The sequence below is a fragment of the Hippocampus zosterae genome, chromosome 14 (assembly GCF_025434085.1).
Source record: "Hippocampus zosterae strain Florida chromosome 14, ASM2543408v3, whole genome shotgun sequence".
In the NCBI taxonomy this organism is placed as follows: Eukaryota; Metazoa; Chordata; class Actinopteri; order Syngnathiformes; family Syngnathidae; genus Hippocampus; species Hippocampus zosterae.
In genome coordinates, this window is record NC_067464.1 from 4162484 (window position 1) to 4185088 (window position 22605).

Below are 22605 nucleotides of genomic sequence, written 5' to 3' on the forward strand. Positions count from 1 at the left end.
CTGGCTCATCCGGGTACACATGTGGCGCATTTGACTCGCGGTGTGAAGTTCAAACGAGTTTCGTCGTGACACATGCACTCGCGCCGTGTGGATTTCACAGGTGGCGACTGGAATTGGGGCTCGTGACCCGATGTCAAGTCGAGTCCGTTTTATTGATCTCGCGTCAATTCACAACAGAAGTTCCAGGCACTTGACAAAGGCAGCTGGTCAGAGGAATTCTCCCAATTCTCCCAAAATTGGCACATTTTGGAATATGCTAATTTGAGGGGGGGAAAAAAACACAATCTTGCTTGAGTTCCCAAACAGCATCGTTCAAATTGGTACCTCATATTGCGATCTTATACAGTTGTACATCAACACTACCCCAAAATCATGTTCAATCGCCAATTTAATACGTGCAAAAATTGCTAATTTCAAAGTCGCTATTATACGTCTGTGCTAACACCCTCCAACCAGAGAAAAAAAAAAATTACGCTTCAAACTATTTTTCAAAAATCTTACAGCTCTGAGTGTTAAGCTAATATTGTGTATTATTTTATGTTGTACATTTTTTTGTTGTTTTTCTTTTTAGCAGCTTTCCCAGTATGGTTTATGGGCTTGTTTTTGTTTTTTTTTTACTACTGACGCCCAAAGTCAGCTGGGATGGCCTCGTGTGCACTGAAACACTTAAAACCACATGACACGCCATAAAGAGTAATTGGAAAGGACCATTAACGCCGCTTGGGGGTCAGGGTCAGTTAGAACCTGCCCCCAGAGAGGTGAAGGAGTTGCTCCGGCCTGGGTGAGGTCAAAGTTCATGTGCCAGACGCGCCTCCACAGCGCCTGTTTGTGCTTACACCGTTCTTCACTTTTTAAAGAAATAGTTACGGATGACGCTGAATAAATCTGACTCAAGGTTTGAAAGGAAGGTTTCAAGACTGCGATAGCGCTTCCCCTTATATGTCCTCTGTGCCTCTGCTCTCATTTCTTCTGTACTTCTCCATTTATGTCCTGTGCGCTTTGCCTTTGATTTGACTTGCTTTCACTACACATCCTTAAGTCAGGACCACACCTCCAAATTTGACAGCGAGCATTCGCTAATTAGCATTAGCCTCTAATGTGTTCATTCCACTCATTCCAATGTCAGCGTTTTCATTTCCTAGAAAGGTACCGGTCACGAATAATCCTCATGTACTCGACATCGTTGCATCGATGCAGCAAAATCAAACGACCTAGCACGTGTCCAAAAGGCCTCAGGGATCCGTCCGCAAACGCTCCACCAAAGTCGTAGCGGGACAAGTGAGCTGCTCCCGGGCCGGGCCAGCCCCTCAAACGTGTGTCAGATCAGCCGTTACATGACAAGCTTTGCAGGGGGCCCGGGGCTGTTATTTTTTCAGGCTGGCCACAAATTCAGCGACTGCATGCGACTTTATCATGAGACGAACTGGTCCGGTAGGTGTGTGTGTTTGCATGTGTCTTTGTATACTTGTGTGCGCACGGTTCCAGGATTGGAGCCCTCAGCCAAGAACACTCTTGCACTTGAATCGCACGGGATGAGGATGCCATTGGGCCGGAGATGATAAATGATAGAGTGGAAACATCGTAAAAAACACTTCATCTCTTGTGATTACTTCGGACAAGATTTTCTTCAGCAGCGCTGGTGAGTATCTGGAATTTTCATGTGTTTTATTTTAAGTACTTTCTATGAGTCATATTTTTCTGTGGTGGGTTATAATTCCTGGGCCATTATGGGAAAAGAACAATAATAACCCCTTTCATGCACCCTATAACCAGATAACATGATAAGCTGTCTACAATGGTAACCGCCGTCCCTGAAGGGGATAATCATGATTATTTTAGTTTGAGATTGAAATCACGATGAATGAAACGATTTTTCATTCATTTTAAAACTTGAGTATTTATTGTGCGACTAAAACGCAACAATTCCACAAACTACCGTCATAGCTGCATGCTCGTTCATCCCTGCACTTGAAGACTTTATTCTTGAACAACTTGATTCTTTTGGGCTAACCTGGGATCTTTGTGGATGCCATTTTGGCTTCAGTATTCTTACTGAAAAAAAAGAAAACAAACCAAAAAAAATCTAACTTAATTTTTCTGATGTTCTGCTCCATATTCTTTAACCAAAGGCTCTTTATTTTTTTTATTACATGATTTATTTGTTTACAATACCTGTCATTGAACGAATGTTAGCTTTCGCTTCAGCGTAGAAGATAGCTTTTAAGCTAGCTGCTACTTCTGCCCTAGAGGGCAAATTTACTTAAGCAAATGAGGGAATAAAATTATAACCTTACCAAGTCCAGCACGTCATGTGATTAAGAATACATTACAATTGGAAAAAAACGAATACCAGCTGTTCCTGTGCGTTTGGAGGAGAGCAGAAGTTGCGATTGAATTTCCGTTAATATAACACATTTTTCACAGATGGGTAAAAATTTCACCTGTGTGTCGTGTTCTTTTACTTTGTGTGTACGTGGTTCCACATCGTCTGTGTGTGAATATTTATCTGAAGGACGAGCACGACCAAAGTCGATGCTAATTTCCTGTTAGCATTTAAATGGGATTCTCCATTGACTTTAGCATTAGCACAAGTGATGTCTTAAGTTTTGTCGCTTTGTCGGCTGGGCCTACTTTACTGGATTAAGGTAACTGACGTAGGGGTTCAAGACCAGGTCCAGATTTCAGATTTAACTGGTTTAAGACTAGGTGGTGGGGGTCTTGAGTCTGGGGTAAGGTTTCTGGTCAGCATTTTGTGTTTTAAGATTGGGTTAGTTATTCAAGACTGTTTGGGGTTTTAACCTAAGGTTAGCATTTAAAATGAGGGTTTCAGGCCTGGGACCAAAGTCATGTTTCAGGCCAAAGTTAATTTTTCAAGATGGACTTGGTGTTCCAAGTTTAGTCCTGTAGGCTTGTTTTCAGTCTCAAGTGTGGGTCAAGGTTTCAAAGCAGGGTTAGAGTTGGTCGATAAAGTCTGCTTGCACAGGGGTCCCCAGGCTTGTTCCCTGCTGGATGGACGTCGTTTCAACGGCAACGGTCATCTTATGTTTGATTCTTTGTTCCTCCACAGTAGATAAATGCATTGTGATCACCCGGCGGGAGACGAACCTCATCCGAAGCTGACAAATGGCCGCACAGGTTTGTGTTGTCGTCCTCTTCTCCAGCCACCCCTCTCAACACGTGAGAGCAGAACACTAACACTTCCTTGATGTAAATAGGAGTCAACATGTTCGCACGGTGCGAAAATACTTGACGCCACCTTTTCACCTCCAAGACCGTCCATACTGTCATGGACTTTACTACTAAGTGCATAACAGGGGCCGTGGTTCTCAACCCTTAACTCCGCCTTGAAACCCCAATTTGACTGTCATCTGAAACACTAAAACCTCATTTTAATCTCTAACCCACTTTTGAAAACCTGATGAGAAACCCAAAGTCACGGTTGAAACCTTGATAAGAAGCCTAAGCCAGGGGTGTCACACTCATTTTTATCGTGGCCCCCATTTTGAGTACCATTTCCATAGGAAGGCCATTATGACTGCAAGCCGATTAAAAAATACGGTTAATTCAACTATTCTTTAAGTTCCTGTCATGAGGGGTATAGTAACAAGACAATGCTCCCACTACAGTATCTCTCTTATTTATTCCATATAAGAATTTTACATTTTGGTCGCGATTTTAGCAACCATCATGAAAGTTGACATGTTTTGATATGCTTTCGTGGGCCACGTGAAATGATTTGGCGAGCCAGATCTGGCCCCTGTGCCTCGGGTTTGACACCTGTGGCCTAACCGATGCTATAAACCCTAATTTGAAGTTATCTCTTTTCCTGAAACCCTGTCTTGAATCCATAAATTGAAAGCCCTACCTTTGCATTGCAACCTCAACACTTCCTTGACACCCCAATTCAAAACCGTAATCCAGACCCGAAAACCAGCGCTGGTAGCCCTCATCGACCGACGCATGCTCATCATCCTTTTTAACATCTGTTTCAGTGCCACCTGACGGCCTTAGTCCTGGTCTCGGTCGTGGCGGCGATTCTGGGCTCGTTACAGGTGGGCTACCACACGGGGACTGTCAACGCCCCCGCTAAGGTAAAACGGAACCACCAACGCGCGAAGGGCTTTTCAGCAACAAATGACACCCTGCCTGCCTGCTTTTCAGATCATCGAGGAGTTCTTCAACCAGACGTGGAGGCATCGATATAACGAAACCATGCCAGGCGAGAGCCTCACCCTCCTGTGGTCCCTCTCTGTCAGCATCAAGGACTTTGGATCTCTACTGGGCTGTCTGGGTGTCAAATTCGTAGCTGACAATTTTGGACGGTGAGGATGAAAAGTTGAGGCTGCACCGAGGGGAGGTCTATATGTGATGTTCTACATAGCAGTACGTCAATTGAATCCCCGCCTTGGCCCCTCCAGACGTAACTCCATCCTGATCGTCAACTGCCTGTCGGTGGTGGGGGCAACCCTGATGGTGGTGTCCAAAGTCAGCGAATCCTTTGAGACTCTGATCCTGGGCAGGCTGCTTTTCGGTCTCTTCTGCGGCCTGGTGATGAGCCTCAACCCGCTGTACATCCAGGAGGTGTCGCCCACCCTGTTGAGGGGCGCTTTCGCCACCCTCAACCAGGTGGCCTACGCTTCTGGAATCCTGCTCGGCATGGTGAGGCGGACGCCAACGCGTCATTGCCGGATAGATTTCGATGAGGGCTTCAAGGTTCCTTGGCCCCGTGACAGGTGTCGGGACTGGAGACCATGCTGGGCACCAAAGAACTTTGGCCCGTGATGATGTCCCTGTCCCTGATCCCGGCGCTGGTGCAGTACCTCGTCATGCCTTTCTGCCCCGAGAGCCCTCGCTACCTGCTCATCAACAAGGGGCAGGAGGACGAGGCCGACGCTGGTAGGACAAACCTAACTTTTAGCCCTATTCTTCACCTGAAAGCCCAATCCTGCCTTTCAAAACCGTACCCAGCTTCAGACCATCATTTTATCACATTTAAAACTCTTCACACCCTATTTTGAAACCGTAACCCGGGCTTCAAGCTCTATATTGAACGCCTAACTGTTGGTTGGGAACCCTAACGCATATTTGAAACCGTAACACCAGTTTAACCTATTTCTCAAGGTTAGCTTCAAACCTTAAACTTAAAAGCCCAAACCCAGTTTGAAAAACCTCATTTGAAGCCCTAACTGTGGCTTGGAGCCATAATTACCTCTAACATTAACTCTATTAGTTTTATTAATCTCTATTAATTAATCTCTATTATTAATCTCTATATATAATAAAACTCTATTACTCTATTAATCTAGAAACATTAACCCTAGTTTGAAACCATAACCCTAGTTTAAAAAAAAACACCGAACATTAGCCCTGAAGCACTCAATTAAACGAATAACCCTAATTTGAAACACTAACACAGAATTGAAACCATAATCCTATTTTGAAACCCTAACCTTTGCTTGAAACCCTTGACTTGACTTGCCCTATCGTGACTCACAGATTTAAACCCTATCGCTGGGTTGCACCCATAATTTGAAACCTTGGACCAAAGCCAACCCAGTCTTGAAACCATAACTTCAAATAAACCACAACCCTAATCTGAAACCCGAACCCAGGCTTGAAACCCTAACTTGACACCCTCAACATTGTTTTGAAACATTAACCTTGGCTTCAAGCTTAACTCGAAAGCCTTTTCCTGATTTGAAACCATAACGACCTTTTGAAATGCTATCATTTAAAACCACAAACCTCGTTTAAAAGCCCAGCCTTTGTTTGAAACCCATTTGCAGTGTGGGCCGCGACGCAATCTGGAAACCGAAGAGCGGCAAGTCCAAAAGCACACAAAACACAACGTTGTTGTTGTTTTTTCTTCACAAGAACCGTTAACAGTTCATTGTCAGTCGGCACTTTGGAAAGCATTCACAGTCCTAGCACCCCTCTCCCCGTTTGGAACATTGATCTAAATTTTCAAACCAGAAACATCAATTCCTTGTACCGAATCAATTCAATCGTGAACCCTGTCGGGTACATCACAAAAAGTTCTACCCGAGAGCGCAAAACCCGGACACCGAACGGTCGCCTTTATTCTGACAGAGTAGCTAATTCCAATGTGACCGTCCCGCAGCCCTGCTCAGACTGCGAGGATGTCCCGAACCGGTGCAGGCCGAGCTGGAGGAGATGAAAGCTGAGGCGGCGCATATTCAGGCGTCCGTCGGAGTCTTGGATTTTTTCCGGAAGCGAAGCTACAGGCAGCCGATCATCATCGTCCTCTGCGTCAACTTGGGCAGCCAGCTGTCGGGATTCAACGCGGTAATGCGCTAAAAATGAGGCACACCACTTCTAAGTTGACACCAATCAAACACCATAACCGTTGTTTGAAACCTTAATTTCAAACCCTAATTGCAGTTTAAAAGATGAGTTGGAAACTAACCTAGGCTGGAAACTCTAAATTGGAAGCTTAACCCAAGTTGAAAAGCCTTAATTCAGCTCCTAACATTTGTCTGAGACATCAACCCTGAAACCCTAATTTGAAACCCTAACTCAAGTTTAAAATCCATACCTGATGTGAAACATTAACCCCCAAGCTTGAAACCCAAACTTGGAGCCCTACCCCCAAGCTTCAAATCCAAAACTGACACAGTAACTTTTAAAACCCCAACCCTGGCTAGAAACCATCATTTGAACCCTCGCCTTTGTTTGAAACCCTAACCCTTGCCAGAAACCATGACCCTAATTTACAATCTAAAGTTTATTTGAAACCCTAACCTTTCTATATAAATTAGAAAGCCTCAATTGAAACCCAAACTTTTGGTTGAAAAGCTTGACAGCCTAATTTGAAAACCAGAAAGCCCAATTTTAAACGCTAACCCTTGTTTGCAACCTTACCCCAAACTACCACGGCTGAATTGATATGGTCACTTTAAATTTTATGTTATTTTTTTTAAACCTTCACCCGAGTTCGACAGACTAATTTGTAACCACCAGACTATATTTTTAAAACCCAAGCCTTTGTTTGAAACCCTAACGCCTATTTTGAGAACCTAAATTGAAACTACGTGTTGCAGATCATCAATTATTCCACCAGAATGTTCCAGGCTAATTTCGAGGAGGCCAAGTACCTGACTCTGGGCGTTGGCGCCGTCAACGTGATCTTCACTTTGGTGGCAGTGAGTCCACGTTGTCACGTCGCCACAATCGCATCCGGTTCCTTTTCCATCACCTTCTTTTTTCCACCTTCAGTTCTTCCTGATGGAAAAGGCAGGGCGGCGGCGACTGCTCCTGATGGGCTTCGTCATCATCGCCACGTGCAACCTCCTGTTGACCGTCATCGATTTACTGGTGGTAAGCTTCACTCTTTGCTCATGAAACGATTACGCAGTGTACTGCCTTCATTTCGCTCAAGGGATGTAGCAAGTATGAAGATAAAAAAATGTTTAAAAAATAAATAAAAATCTAATACAGTCCAGCACAACCAAACCGTATTTATTACAGTAGATATAAGGTGACTATTTTGGTTTTCGGATATTTTACAGAAAACTGTATCCAATGAGCGAGTATTTGGACAAAATAAATATACTCATTTATATATATATATATATATTCATTCATCTTCCGTACCGCTTGATCCTCACTAGGGTCGCGGGGGGTGCTGGAGCCTATCCCAGCTGTCTTCGGGCAGTAGGCGGGGGACACCCTGAATCGGTTGCCAGCCAATCGCAGGGCACACATAGACGAACAACCATTCGCACCCACACTCACACCTAGGGACAATTTAGAGTGTTCAATCAGCCTGCCACGCATGTTTTTGGAATGTGGGAGGAAACCGGAGCACCCGGAGAAAACCCACGCAGGCCCGGGGAGAACATGCAAACTCCACACAGGGAGGCCGGAGCTGGAATCAAACCCGGTACCTCTGCACTGTGAAGCCGACGTGCTAACCACTGGACTACCGGGCCGCCATATATATATACACACACACACACATATATTCTCTTCCTCGTTCGGCTCGAGAGGCGTTCAAAGACCCCCCTTCCAAAAAAAGTAACTTAATGGTACCTTCAATGGCACCAAGAAAATTTAAAATAACGCACCTAAACAGAAAAGCTAGCAAGAAAAACACAAAATAAAAATTCTATGGGGCTGTTCGTGAACACACAACAAAGGAAATTGTCTTTTATCGTCAACGTAGACAATTCTCAACTCGTCTCCTACACGTGGAGAAGATGCACGCCAATTGGGAAAAAAAAAAAGTAGGCTGTGAGCCACCGAAAAAGTTTTGGTTTTGTGTCCTTCTCGGCGCAGCAAACGGTACCCGAGCTGGGGAGCTTTCAGGTCCTGCTGGTGTTCTCCCTGATCTCGGCCTACGAGCTCGGGCCGGGCCCCATCTCCTGGTTCATCGCCGGCGAGCTGTTCGACCAGCCCGGCAGGTCCATCGGCATGGCCTACGCCAGCATGCTCAACTGGGGAGGGAAGTTCCTCCTGGCGCTGCTCTTTCCTCCCATATACGTGAGTGTCCAGTCCACGTCCCCTCGGGCGGGGGATTCTTGTCCCTTTTGGCCACTTGAGCGTTTGTTCCTTGCACGCAGAAAGTCATCGGCGGCTTCTCTTACCTCCTCTTCATGGCCATGGCTGTGATGGGCTTTGCCTTCACCTGGTTTCGGGTTCCCGAGACCAAGGGCCGAACTTTCGACGAGATCGCCGAGGAGTTCCGGGGGGCTGAAAACCTCCCTATGCACAATAAGAATGGATTCAACACCTTCCACTAAAGCGAACCGTTGGTGTACAGTATGTCTACGTATGGTCGGCAGGGGGGGGGGGGGCGTCTCATCACAGGTGGACTCAGTTGTTTTTGCAACTATTCCCAAATGTCACTTCGCTCCACTGGACGTACAAGAAGCCAGGAGGTGCACCGAGGAACTCATTAAAGACTCAAAACCCGCTAACTGGAACTTTCATGCTCCTTTATCTCAATAGCATGGACACATTGCCACCTAGTGGGCAGAAGTAAGCGCTTGAAAACACCATGCGACATTCATTGGTAGTTTTGAAATCTTTTTGGAGCACCCAAGAGCGTGGTTTGCCCCAAACAAAAATCAATTAGGCAGCGCAAAGCACTGATTTAAAAAAAAATGACAATGACATTGCAGAATAATGTGACGAGAAGAACTGATGACATGTTTAGCATTAAACAGATGGCGCGGCATGACGAAACATTTTGGATGCGTTTAACGTGTCAATGATGAATGGACGACAAAAAGTAGGAAAGAGGCACTGAAAAGAGGAAGGCAAAGAAGGGACACAACAAAAAAAGTGTCAGAACCAAATAAAGAGACACACTGAAGCGTCACAAGTAGAGTATGGCAATACTTCTGAATACTGGGGCTAAAAAAAAAGCTACATCTACAAACATCAATTCTTATTACACCCAAAGTATGATTAAAGAAGGGGAGCATGATTAAATTGAAATGAGGAACTTCAATTAGCGTCAGATTTTTAGATAACGCTGGACAGTAATTAACAGATACACAAACTTGATCTCACACGAACATGAATAATGCACTTAAATATTGGGAAATGAAAAAACAAGAAAAGGGCACTCAAGTGACTCAATTAGAATGTATTTCACACAAAAGTTGAGTAAATGTTGTCTCTTGATAATGTCAATGTTTAAAAATAAAATAGTTCAACAGAATTAGAGTTAAGAATTGGTACTTGATTCTTTCGGAAACCACTAGAGGGAGCCCGTAGGCCACACTTTGAGAATCATTTGCTTGAAAGGGGAAATCATCTCCCATTTTTATTTGCATTCTGTTCTACGGAGCCCCACTAAACACGCTATTCTGATTAATATTGTTTTAAGCAGCAAAATCCACCCATTTTTTCTCAATTTATTTCGGTGTTTCTTAAAGCCAGAAAGTTGGCGTTTGAAATGACGTTAGTTTTGTCAGGTGTGAAAAGTTCAAAACAAGGTATGAGTTCTGACTTTTTTTTTTTTTTTGCTTTGCTTTGCAAGCGCTGTACGATAGCGGTGAAATCAACAATTAGCAGCACATGGGCGAAACGTGAAGTTCTTCAAAAACAGAGGCCTCAAGCTGTTTGTTGCCACTTCAAACCAAAGTTTATTGTTCCACTAAACACAAATCTACGAGAATTACACTTTGTGTATTTCAAACAACCACTCACCTTAGCCTTCCGTCCGCTAGCTTAAGCTTGATGTTAAATAGTGACGGTTCTATAACTCTAAAGATTGAACTGTTCTGCTGACGTCATTGTCAAGGTGTGTGCATGGCTAGCTAGCTAACTCTACGCTGTAGTGGTAGAAATCGGCCCAGGAAAAGCGGGACTTATGCCGGATTCGAAAGTGTTGTCACGTTTTATTCCCCATCGCTCCCCTCCCCCCAAAAAAATTGTAAAACTAAAATAGTGAAAAATTGTTTAAAACTATGCCTCGACAATTGGTTGTTGTTATTTATAGTTTATTGAACATATAAAATATACAATACAGCAATAAATTGGCAAAAGTGTCTTCACTTTAATAAAATTATTTTAAATACACATAATTTTAGAACAAAAAATAATTTTAAAACAAAAAATAGCAAATAAATAAAATTGTAAAAGGGAAAAGAGAATTGTTATCACAACTACAGTATATGTTTAAAGGAGTAGTACACAGCTCTCAGTCTTTGCGTGTATCTTCCAACATCGATAATATATTGAGACACTAAAGGGTCATTAAAATGTATTGCACAGAATTTGACTAACACCTGTACTTTAATAAAGGTTTAAAAACGAAACAGTCGTTCAAAAATAAACATAAATTTAACACCACCCAACAAAAACTTTCAGTGATTCTTTCACCTACCACTAGTGGGTGCCCGTGTGCCACATTTTGAGAATGTTTACCGCCCTACTTTTACACCAAAAGTAGGGCGGTAAACATCTCAAAAGTTAAGGAGCATTCTGGGTATACCGTTCGTCTTGATAAATGGAAATCTGTCTCACCTCTTCCGGAAATCCAACTGCATCTTCAAGAACCGGACCGGCAAAGTGGAGCGCTCACAATCCCAATGTACATGATTGCGACGGTGCTCATCCTCATCCTGGTGCAGACCACAGGTGAGGAATCGGGAACATCCGTGAGAAAAACTACACAGCGAGGCTTTAACAACCTGTGTGTGCTTTTCCCACAGCAGTGACATCAGACGATGTAACGGTGCACCAAACGCCACCGTACCTCATGAAGAAAGTCACGGACAACACCAATGAGCTGAGCTGCTCGCACAGCATCACGGATTACGACGTAATCCTTTGGTACAAACAAGATCGAGGTGGTGCTATGGAGTTTTTGGGCTACATCAATCAAAAGTTCCCTGCGGTCGAGGACCACTGGAGAGGGAAGTTTAGATTTAGCGGAGACGGCAGCCGACAGTCCAACCTGAACATCGCCGACTTGCGCATCAATGACAGCGCGGTGTACTTCTGCGCAGCACGCACGGTGATATATCTTGGCCCTCCAGCCGTCACAAAAAAGGCAACCCTGGCTTATCTGGGTTTTAATATCAAAACCGACACCTGTGGCATCGGGCTCCGCCGCAGGCATTGTCGAGTCTCATGTTGGTTTCACAAAGGCAAAACGGCATCTCAACGCAGGCAAGCACAACCAAGTCAATCGAAAAACAAACTGACAGGTGACGGAAAGGGAATCATCTTCATAGGCCAAGTATCTTGTTGAACCGCAAAGTATTTGTTTCCAGTGTATAATCTCAAAAGTCAGACGACAAACATTACCTTTGAAAAATCCATTTGGGGGGGGTGTCATCAGTTATCAAAAAATAAGTAGCGATTAATGTGATCATTGATACGTTGGCAATTCATCGGTTAATCATGGCACCTGTATAAATGAATGCCATTTCCATTCATTACAATGGAGGAAAAAAAAAGGTGATTTGAGACACGAGTCTCTGGCCACCGAGATCAAATTAAATTCGTATCTCAAGGCGGAACTGCTCTTAAAATTTTCACCTGTGAAATTTCTGCTATTCGCAACAGGTCTGGCTTGATCTCCACGAAGATTGAGGTTCCGCTGAACGATCAAAATGGTCTTGATCGGCCTCGACCAGCAGGGGGCGGCAAAGCACCCAGCAGCGATGCATTCGCCGAAAACTCTCAAGGACGGTGTGAATAATGAAGCGGTGTCCAGTGTTCGAATGAGCTGCTTTCAGACCGTGACTCAACCGAACCGCTGGTGGTTTCTCGTCCAAATTCCTCCAATCCACACCACCACCATGTCCACCACCCTGATTGGACTTCTTCTCATCTCGCTTCCAAGTAACCCAATTGTCAAAGCCGACTAATTGCTCCAGTTCAAATAAGTAGCTAACACGGTGTTTGACCCGCAGTTCGATTGACGGCCATACGCTTTGATCTGCCGGGGTCCAAAATAGTCCATGAGGCATCCCCGGTGGACTTCAAGTGCAGCCATGACGACAAAAGGCAGGACATCATGCTGTGGTACCGCCAGAGCAAAGGTCGCCGGCCCATCGAGCTGGTCGGGTACAGCCACGTGGGCAACGAGCCTTTCTACGAGCGCAACGACACTCGGCTGGAAATAAGCCGCGCGGACACGCAGAGAGGCTCTCTCAGCATTGGCTCCGTCAGGGCGTCGGACACAGGTGTGTACTTTTGCGCAACCAGCACACGGTGACACGGGAAGATGGCAAGGTGCTCTCAAAACCCTCGTCACTCAGCAGGCGCTTCAAACGCAGCGAAGCGTGTCAGGAGAGCGCGAACTTCCTCCAAGGCCAAAGTGTTGTCCGACCGTCTTTTCGGGAGCAGTTCTTGGTTTATGAACAACACGCGGGGCTTGCCGGTTGGCGACTACATTAGCTTCACGATTGCTTTTGTAAAACCGACACAACCGGTGACTGCGATTGGCTGGCAACCGGTTCAGGGTGTCCCCAGCCTACTGCCCGAAGATGGCTGGGACAGGCTCCAGCACCCCCCGCGACCCTAGTGAGGATCAAGCGGTTCGGAAAATGGATGGATGGACACAACCGGTGATCCCTCACTTATCACGGTTAATGGGGACCAGAACCAGCCGTGGTAAGTGAAAAACCGCCAAGTAGGGTTTAAACCTTTTGATTAGAAAACCTTCTACTGTACGGTAATTGTCATTCATCAGTGCTGCCTTCAGAGTGCGACTTGTGTTGGTGGCATAGAAGGCAGCCCTCGTTTTATGCTCTGACGGTAGCCCCGGCTAGCTCCTGGCTAGCTATCGTCGCGCAGCCTATGCGTCATATGATGAGACAATTAATCGGTATTGTAGTGATGGGAATTCCGGCTCCTTTTAGAGAGCCGGCTCTTTTGATTCGGCTCCCTAAAAAGAGCCGCTCCCAAATGGCTCCTCAGTTTTTTTGTTTCCTATATTAATTTAATACCAAAAATAACGTAATATTATGTGTAAAATGAAGTACTGATGCAAAAAAACTATTATAAATTATTATTAATTTTTTTGCATCATTATTTCATTCATTCATTCATTCATCTTCCGAGCCGCTTGATCCTCACTGGGGTCGCGGGGGGTGCTGGAGCCTATCCCAGCTGTCTTCGGGCAGTAGGCGGGGGACACCCCGAATCGGTTGCCAGCCAATCGCAGGGCACACAGAGACGAACAACCATTCGCACTCACACCTAGGGACAATTTAGAGTGTTCAATCAGCCTGCCATGCACATTTTTGGAATGTGGGAGGAAACCGGAGCACCCGGAGAAAACCCACGCAGGCCCGGGGAGAACATGCAAACTCCACACAGGGAGGCCGGAGCTGGAATCGAACCCGGTACCTCTGCACTGTGAAGCCGACGTGCTAACCACTGGATACCGGGCCGCATCATTATTTCAAATATTTATTATTTAGATGGTTTTATTTATATTCTTCGGAACATACGCAACATGGAGTGCTACAAAAATAAAAACTGTGTGTGTGTGTGTGTGTGTGTGTGTGTGTGTGTGTGTGTGTGTGTAACCCTCCCCTTCCGGCTCCCATCGTTCACTTCAAAGAGCCGGCTCGTTCGCGAACGACACATCACTACGGTATTGAGGCCGAGTAAACAAAGAGCGAAGTGCTGCTGCTGTGGGACGGTGTCCATTTTCTCTCTCACTCTTTCTCCCTAAATGGTCTTTGAAACCCCAAAGTTGTGTTAATCAAATCCAGTGGCCTCCCGTTATTCGTTTTACTGGACAATCGCGGTGGTTTAAACAAAAAACAAAAAAAAAAGCCCACACGCATTGAAATAAATTCCATGGATAAGTAATTCCATCCTGCAGTGCTCGCGCGCGTTTCCAAGCTAGCTCCATTAAAAGACTCTCGTCTCTGATGGACTACCAAGAAGTCTTTTAAAGTTCACAAAATGGGCCACCAAAGGTCATTGAACACTCAAAATTGTTACAAAGTAGGACCGTTTGTTTGCTTTCAACGCAGACCGAAAGACGTTAGCTTCTGACTGAATGATTTTGTATGTGAAAAATCACGTACGTTAGCCTAATGAAAGCCTTTTCTTTGAGAGTTTCCAAACAACAGTTTGTTTCATTGTACACTCCAAATCATCTTTGGCGTTTACAAAAATGCGAATGATTGGTTCAGTGAAGATTTTTTGTTGTTGTCTTTGATGCTTCCAAAAACCTATGCGAGATTCACTCCAAATTTGGAAGATGTATGCATATTTTAGTTAATTGAATTCCATTTCCTTTTGTGAAAAAGGACCAAGTAGTATTTAAGGGTTTTTAAGGATTTTTTTTATCCAACAAATAAAAATTCAGTGGGCCGCAAGCTGTCCAGCTTCAATCGAACTAAAATTTTACACTTTGCGATGTGTTATAACGAAGCAATTTTCATTCAAATCAAAATCCGCTGAGTGATATGGAATTGACCCCACTTTGGAAGGTTTCTGAGCTTCTTTACAGACGGGCGTGACCCGACTCGACGCTCTCGCGCGTCGCCAGATGAGGCGTCGAGATATGATCTGTTTTGTGGCTGCAGAAAGGTGGGCTAGAACACGCTGCGTTTTTGTGCAAAGCGCAAACACTGTGGGTACAGGGTTACACGGTGGTACACGCTCGTAAAGGGGCTGTACAAAAACCTCCCCGCCATACCTCGGCGTGACAAACCTTTTTTTTTAATCGGCTTTATACTTTTGCTTGTACACATTGGGGACATTTGTTTTGCTTTTGCAGATGAACAAAATGTGGACCTTGCGACGCTTCTTTTTGGGCCCTTTTGAAGTGTTTTCATCCTCTTGACTAGTCGCCTTTGAACCTGCCAATTCCGGAGCCTTTTTGGGTACTTGAGGGGTGTGGACGTAAAAGGTAAGGTATTTTATGAGCGTTTTTTTTGGGGGGGGGGGGGGTCGGTTTAATCATGCATCATCAGGCAGGTGTCACAAATGTCGTGCTGCTCAGTGAAACGAGCTCGAGGGGCTCAAAGTGTTTCGACTGAGACAAAATGGCTGCTAACTTTTAATTAAGTTTTAGGGGGGGGGCGAAGGAAGCATTTGGCCTTCGAGTGGGATCACCGTGAGCCTCACTCGGCCTGCTTTCTTTGGACCAGGGACCAGGCTTACAGTTTCAGGTATATACATCTGCTTTTTAAGTAGAAAGACGTCATGCTTTCAGTATCGGGCACACGTGTGTCGAAAAGAAAGTTTCAACTTTTGAAGAGGGCAAAACGTGAGCATATTTGGCAGACAAGATGTTGCTCATTTGAGCGCGTGGTTAAAATTCAATCCAATAATATTGGGTGTAAAATCCAGTGGAGCTAACGTCATTTACTCGCTTCCACCCTGGGCCATTTGGCGCAAGGCACGCGAGTACTGTGCCACCAGAGCTTCGGAGCTTTGCTTTGACAGTGGAGCAATACTAAGCGTGCTAGGTAAGTAATGCTGTTTTTTTTGTTGTTTTTTTTAAAGAATAAGAATAACAGCGTGTCACAAAAAAAGTCTAGTCATGGAAAAACGAATGAATGGCATCATTCAAAGTCCACGTTTAGCCTTGGGGAGGGAGTTTTAGTAGCAGGGTAATATCAACGTGCCGAGGCTCCGAAGCTATCTTCGGACCAGGAACGAAATTGAGCGTTTTAGGTAAGAAGAAAACAACACGATGAAAAAATGTCAACGCTTTCCCTTTGATGCATTCAGTCCCTTCGTCGATATGATGAATGCCGGCCCTCTTCCTGCTGCGTTAGTTTGTGTAAAACTGGCCGGTATTCTCGTGTGAAATTAGCGGAAAATTTTACGTGGGGGGGGGGGGCAGCTTCGAGTAAAGACAACACTCATCATCACAGTTAGGAATGCTCCTATGCTATAGTTGATCACTTTTGTTTGGCAGCAGTATCATTCTGGTCTTATTTTTTTTTTTTTTGTGAACGCCGCTGCTTAAGAAGATATTTGAAGTTCATTTGAAGTTTGCACAGTTTATTGTAACGTTCAGGTGCGCTCCAAGCAAAAAAAAAAAAAAAAAATGTGTGAACCAACGGAAATTCTCTTTCGAATTAATGTAGGGTTCAAAAAAGCCTTGACACATTGGAAAGAGAACTCACTTCTATTTCCCATCAACACAAAGTAAATTCACCGCACCAAACTGAAGTTTGATTTAAAAACTCCCTAAAACGGTAAGAAGGGTCAAACCAAACCGGAGTGTCTTAAAAGGTTGAGTTTGGCTACCAAAAGTGAAAACGTGCTTAAAATGTTAACCAGAACCCCCCCCCCAAAAAAAAACATTCTGAAAAATGGTAATTTAAATTTGTAGTTTATTCTGTTTCTCATCCACATCAAGTCCGTGGGTCAATTGTTGGGACTTTGGTCTGGAAACGCTGGAAAACAAACTTTTCAACCAGCTTCTACCCCCACTTAAATGGCCAACAACAACAAAAAAATGCTAAATTTAGGGTCACCCATTTGTCGATGACTGGAATTTGAGAGATACATTTTTTAGGCGGAAACAATGGTTAAAAGTGCCAAAATGTTCTGATCGTGTCCGCTTCAAAATAATAACAGACTTCTTGTCACCTGCCGAGCGAGCATGCCTCGGTGAGACTTTTTTTTTTTTACGGGTGTAATTATAACAGATATGTCGATCGAGTTTGATTTTGATACGTTTCTTCTATTCTCGATGATTATACCCAACCAAAATATTTAACGCCACACAGATGGTGAACAAGTAAGCAGAAGAGGGAATTAAAAAAAAAAAAACGATTCGTGTTTTCAAATTATATTGAATTGTTTTCCCCAAAACCTTTCAAAATGGCTTGGGCAATAATAATAATAATACATTTTATTTATAAGCACCTTTCAAAACACTCAAGGACACTTTACAATCAAATGCAATGTGAATGACGGTGTATTGTATTTCTATATCGCGGATTCCACTTATTGTGAGGGTGGTTGGAATATAACCATCATGTCACGTTGCAAAGTGCAACTGACTTCAGGGGAAGATTTTTTTTTTCCAAATCTTGAAAATGGCGACCGGCAAGTAAAAATAATAATAATGCGTTTTATTTAAAAGCGCCTTTCATGCCACCCAAGGACAGACAATAAGAAAATACAATGTAAAAATTAGTAAACGAGATATTATATAAAAACAGGACATAAAAGTGAACCAAACCAGGCTGCTTGTTGTGATCAATGAGTTTTGGGTCTTCCAGAACCGGATCGCGACATCGCACTGCCCACGGTCACCTTGCTGCCGCCTTCGCGGAAGGAGTGTCGCAGCAAGGACAACGAGGGGCTTCAGAAGACGCTCGTGTGCGTCGCCACGGGCTTCTTCCCGGACCACGTGGAAATGTCCTGGCACATCGACGGGGAAACCGTCAAAACGGGCGTGGCCACGGACTACCCCGCCCTGCCGGACGGCGCCTTCTACAAGATGACCAGTAGGTTGCAGGTGGCGGCAGACGAGTGGTTTACACCTGGCAGAAGCTTTACCTGCCTAGTCAGCTTCTTTGACGGCACAGACGTCATCCAGCGTGAGAAAACATTGTACGGCATTGAAGGTAAGAAGGGTAAGAACAGGCCCGGCTCCAAAGATGCTTTATTAACTCAACTTTTGTCTTTCATCAGGTGAAAAGTGGTCGAGAGGTAAATATACATTCCTTTGGTCATATTTTAAATAATTGCATGCATGCATGTAAGCGAATTCACCATGTACTTTTAGAAATTGCTATTCTGTTGGAATGCTGCCTGTGCAACTCTTTAGAGTAGACGCAAACTCGTTTTATCCTCCCCACCCACAGATTTTGCTGGATTAATGTCGACACGTTATTCTTATTTATCACTATTTAATGATACCTCTACTTACGAACATCTCCTTCTACGACATTTTCCAAGTTACGAAACGCCTCAACGGGAAAATATTGCCTCCTGTTACGAAAGAAATGTCAAGATTTGAAAGCTCCGAGTTTCCTGAACGCAACGCACTTGTAGCTGCGCTGCCATTGGCTATTACCGACATCGTCCTGGCAGCCCATTGGCTAAGAGAGACCTCTACCGTACGAGAGAGTCTGTGTGGAGATAACTCAATAGATTGACATGTGACTATCCAGCATGTGGGTCATTCGCCCCCCTCGGGCTATGAGGTATTCCGATAGTTTAACGTAAATGTGAATCACCCGGAAAAAGTGTTCACCAGGCAGACGATCGGTCACAATGCTGATGTTTGCCTTGGACATTTTCGAAGGATTGTTAAAAGCCAACAAAATCAAACGTCCTTGGATCAGTTTTTGACAAAAATCGTCAGGGGAAAAAACACTTCTGAGAGAGAACATGAACTAGAGGGCAAAAAACGATGCGGGCGCAGTTAAAAGTTAAATGAGCATCATTTTCATTCTTATGTTATGTTTTCACATTATTTTGATGCATTTTTATGCTTTAGGAAACATTTATATCTGAATTTTGGTCGGGTTTGGAACAGATTAGGGCATTTACATGCAAAACGCCGTCTCTGCTTACAACATTTTCTAGTTTTAAAATTTCTTCCTGAACATATTAATTTCGTAAGTCGAGGTACCACTATATGTATGATTCTTATAAACAAATTTTGGGCATTATTGCCTTTTCAGGTCATCTCTCGATACTTTTCTGGAAGTCTCCTGTCGTCTTAGCTATTGTTTAAAAATATCTTGACTAAAATGTGTTGATGTTTGCGTGCAGCGAGATATTTGAAGTTGGCGCAGAGTGCCAAGCTGTCGTACGCCGTCCTCTTGGTGAAGGGCAGCGTCTACGCAGCTTTCGTCGGCTTCTTGCTGTGGAGACGTCAGGTTGGTACTTCGAAAGACACGGAAGGTCTGCCATTTTGTTTGAAGCAAGCAGTTTAGAAGCCTCCAGATTTATTCTTTTTTTTTTTTATATCATCCCAAAAATATAGTTTCACTTTGCGACATGAAATTTTGTTGACATCGTGAGTAGACTCCCAATAAAGTCTCACGAAAAAACAGGAAGCCTGACGTTTTGGTTTGAAATTGCTATTTGGTTCGGCTATAATTAAAAACAAAAAAAAATGCTCCCCATAACCAGTTTTCACTTCGGAACCTGAAATTTGTCTATCACGAGTAAACCCACAAAAAGTTAAGCCATGCCTGAAAAGACACAAAAAGTCTGCCATTTATGTTCCAAGTGGTTATTTCGGAAGTACCCATTCGAATCATCCTAGATATTCATCAGTCAAATTAATTACAGTAAAATGTTTTTTAAAAAATCCAGCACCCCAAAGCAACTTATGCTTTGCATCCTGAAATTTGGTAGGCAATGTCTATCACCATATTTTTGCCCCAATTACGGCATGTGTGCGGAGACTGCCGACAAAGTCAATGAAACGGCTTTTTTCCCCTTTGTTTCAGGGTCGATCTGCAAAACGGAGCCATTCATAGTTGACTTGCCATAAAGGAGCTTGGTGCGGAAAAAAAAAAACTCATCGAGGCTGTTTTGTGTTTTATAGCTCAAAATCTAGACACTGTTATTTTGAAAAGTTAACTGTTGTTCTTGCTCTTGTTGAGTCAAATAATGTTGATGAAGTAGACGGGATGTGGTCACGGTTGCTCATCGCGCTGGGAAACGACAAAGCAAAAACTTTCCACTTCACCACAACCTCCGGCGTTTGCATGCTGCACCTGCACGCACCTCTCAGCAAAGTGCCATATTGTACTCTACTTACACGTGAGCTTGTAAATAGTTGTGTTCTTATTTGCCCCTGGTTGCATAGTTCATCAATTCATTGCCACGTGTGGTATGAGTTAAAAAGAATATTTAAAAACAACAATACATAAATAAAGTCATGAATCCAAATCATGTTTAACGCTTGATATTGACTTGTTGCTCTTTTTTTAGTTTAGCTCTCCATTGTGAGAGAATGAAAATTATCAGAAATTAAAACATTGACAGCCATAAAAAAATATGTGCATACTATCATTTACTGTAATGTAAACTTTACAAGGATATAGTGACACAAAAATCATAAAGCATCATTTGAATTGACATTTTTTGAAGTGACGTCAGTTTATTGCTTTTATCAGTTCAAAGTTATTGATTTTCAGAACAAATAAATATAATCGTTATTTTTAGAACAACTTAACAACTGCAGCTGTGGCGAAGTGCTATGCATAAAACAAGCATTTAATAAAATGAAATATGTCTTACTTGCACAGGTGTACTTAAAAAAATCTAAAATAAGTATTAGAATTAGTTTTGTTCAAACCATCTGTACTGTATTAAATGACATGACAAATGAATTCAACACACGTTTCCACCCGTTTCCTGTTGATTTATTTCGATGAGATGAGTGCAAAGACGGATTTCCTCATCGAGTTCGTATTTTTGCAGCCATCTAGTGGCCAACGCAGGAAACGTCCCTCCTCACTCACAAGGATTGGCTGTTGCACTGTACTGAGGCGCCACCTAGTGGAGTCATTCGTTCATGACAAAACAGTGCGGATCACTGATGCAAAAAAAATCGCAGCCCAATTACCGGTACTACTCTTAAATATGGATTAGAGAATCATCTTATATGCAAAAAGGTCAGAAAGAAATAATTTCTAGCCAAAATCTTAAACAGAATTTATGTCCAACTGTCACATCGTACTTGTTCTTGATTTGATAGATATTAGATCACCACTTCATCCCTTCATTTTTTAAAAATAGTTTCTTGTTTTACAAAGCCTTTGATGCAGTACAATATCTTTCTATTTTAAGTGCTGCAAACCTTTAATTTTGGTCATGATATGTCAAGTGAACTATGTATCAACAGTATTGTGACCAAGCAAGCTAATGATTCAGTAGTACCGGTATTCTTAAAAGTCGAACATCAAATAACCAGTGCACAATACAATACAATACATCCTGATTTATATAGTGCTTTCACAACAACTACAGCTGTAACAAAGCGCTTAAAAAAAGTTAAAATCAAATTAAAAATAAAATAATAAACAACACATAACATTAAAAACATATCTTAAAATGGCGCACCGTGGTCCAGATCCAACCCAAAATGTCATGCATACCCGTGATCGATTGCTCTTAAAGTAATGATGAAATATGTACGCTGTCACACATTATTTTTTTCGACATAAGCCAATGTCACACACTGTGCGTGCAGCTAGTGTACTCTGGTCGGCCTTAATGTGATCAAACATAATGGGCCAATCAAACAGTTTGTTCTGTGGAAAAGATTTGCCGGGTCGATGTCACAGTTGGCTTCTTCAAACGTTCCAAGAGTAGACAGTCGGTCTGTGCTCATCTGCAAAATTTACCAGCACTGCAGAGACGCATGATATGCACGTGCAAGATTCATGAAAAAGTGAAAGTTGCCAAGGTTTTTTTTTTTTTTAGTTGTAGGCATCAAAATACAATTTATACTGAAATATAGGCCTGAAAATGAAAGTGATTCCGTTACTGGTTGGGTCATTGTTTTTCAAAGTAAAAGCAGATGTTTGCAAATCAAACGCAAAAGATGATCAGTCTGCTTCCAAGGACTAAATAAATCATACTAATTCCTGTCGAGAGACTGAAAGATAACTAAATAATTGAAACCGTTGTTGATTCATTTTTCTATGGGATTGGCTTTCAATCGATTAATTTCAATACCTTTTATATGGAGATTTGCTTTGGGAAGACCTTTGCAACTGGACTCCTTTGAAGTTTAACTAATGATCTCGGAGATAAACCGAAAAAGAAATTCTCCGATGCTTCTGTGTTACATTAATATGAAATTATGTGTTTCAATCAAATGTTAAATCCATATTCCATATCCCTATTAAAATTAGTTAGGTAATTCAGTGTTCATGTCCGTAAGAATTTCAAAGAGCAGCAACAACGACAACAACAAAAAACATGTTATTTTGAACCTCTGCCTTGAAAGAATGTATTTCCAGATTTGTCGCTCTTTTTATATTTGTAATTGCATCTGGAAAGAAACGAATAACACGTTCATGAATTTTGTTTGACTAGTAAACAAAATTTACTAGTACAAAGTACTATCATATGAAAAAAATAACTGTCCTCTTAAATTGTTTGCAAATAAATCTGAAGCTTTGAATAACATTTATTGTGAGGTTTTTATATAAGAAT

General features: G+C 42.9%; 2 protein-coding genes and 1 long non-coding RNA gene across 4 annotated transcripts; all 3 read left to right on the top strand.

The window, feature by feature from the left end:
* The first annotated feature begins 337 nt into the window (after positions 1-337).
* Positions 338-9693, top strand: LOC127615348 (solute carrier family 2, facilitated glucose transporter member 1). Of its 2 annotated transcripts, none has more exons than XM_052087078.1 (11): positions 338-1639; positions 3068-3136; positions 3991-4091; positions 4162-4322; positions 4419-4659; positions 4734-4896; positions 6122-6306; positions 7062-7163; positions 7237-7338; positions 8299-8502; positions 8583-9693. In XM_052087078.1, exons 2-11 carry the CDS (start codon positions 3124-3126, stop codon positions 8760-8762), a joined length of 1452 nt encoding a protein of 483 aa, XP_051943038.1. In that variant the 5' UTR covers positions 338-1639; positions 3068-3123; the 3' UTR covers positions 8763-9693. The 2 variants fall into 2 exon arrangements, with proteins under 2 accessions (XP_051943038.1, XP_051943039.1); XM_052087079.1 differs by having other exon boundaries at positions 3071-3136.
* A 1220-nt stretch (positions 9694-10913) lies between these two features.
* LOC127615150 (uncharacterized) lies at positions 10914-20345 on the top strand. The gene is made up of 10 exons (XM_052086722.1): positions 10914-11112; positions 11187-11727; positions 12046-12171; positions 12388-12668; positions 15033-15101; positions 16084-16128; positions 17694-18041; positions 18109-18126; positions 19198-19304; positions 19884-20345. The coding sequence occupies exons 1-10, from the start codon at positions 11064-11066 to the stop codon at positions 19911-19913; spliced, it is 1614 nt and encodes a 537-aa protein (XP_051942682.1). The 5' UTR covers positions 10914-11063; the 3' UTR covers positions 19914-20345.
* Positions 13053-14439, top strand: LOC127615356 (uncharacterized). The gene is made up of 3 exons (XR_007966901.1): positions 13053-13159; positions 13247-13320; positions 14095-14439. It is a non-coding gene; the product is annotated as an uncharacterized LOC127615356 (long non-coding RNA).
* Positions 20346-22605: the final 2260 nt, after the last annotated feature.

Coding starts and splice junctions, on each gene's coding strand:
- LOC127615348 (XM_052087078.1), top strand. Junction 7,339..8,298: donor CCGTCATCGATTTACTGGTG/GTAAGCTTCACT, acceptor TTCTCGGCGCAG/CAAACGGTACCCGAGCTGGG. Junction 8,503..8,582: donor TGCTCTTTCCTCCCATATAC/GTGAGTGTCCAG, acceptor CCTTGCACGCAG/AAAGTCATCGGCGGCTTCTC.
- LOC127615150 (XM_052086722.1), top strand. CDS start 11,064: ATGTACATGATTGCGACGGTGCTCATCCTCATCCTGGTGCAGACCACA. Junction 11,113..11,186: donor CATCCTGGTGCAGACCACAG/GTGAGGAATCGG, acceptor CTTTTCCCACAG/CAGTGACATCAGACGATGTA. Junction 15,102..16,083: donor GGGTACAGGGTTACACGGTG/GTACACGCTCGT, acceptor CAACGTGCCGAG/GCTCCGAAGCTATCTTCGGA.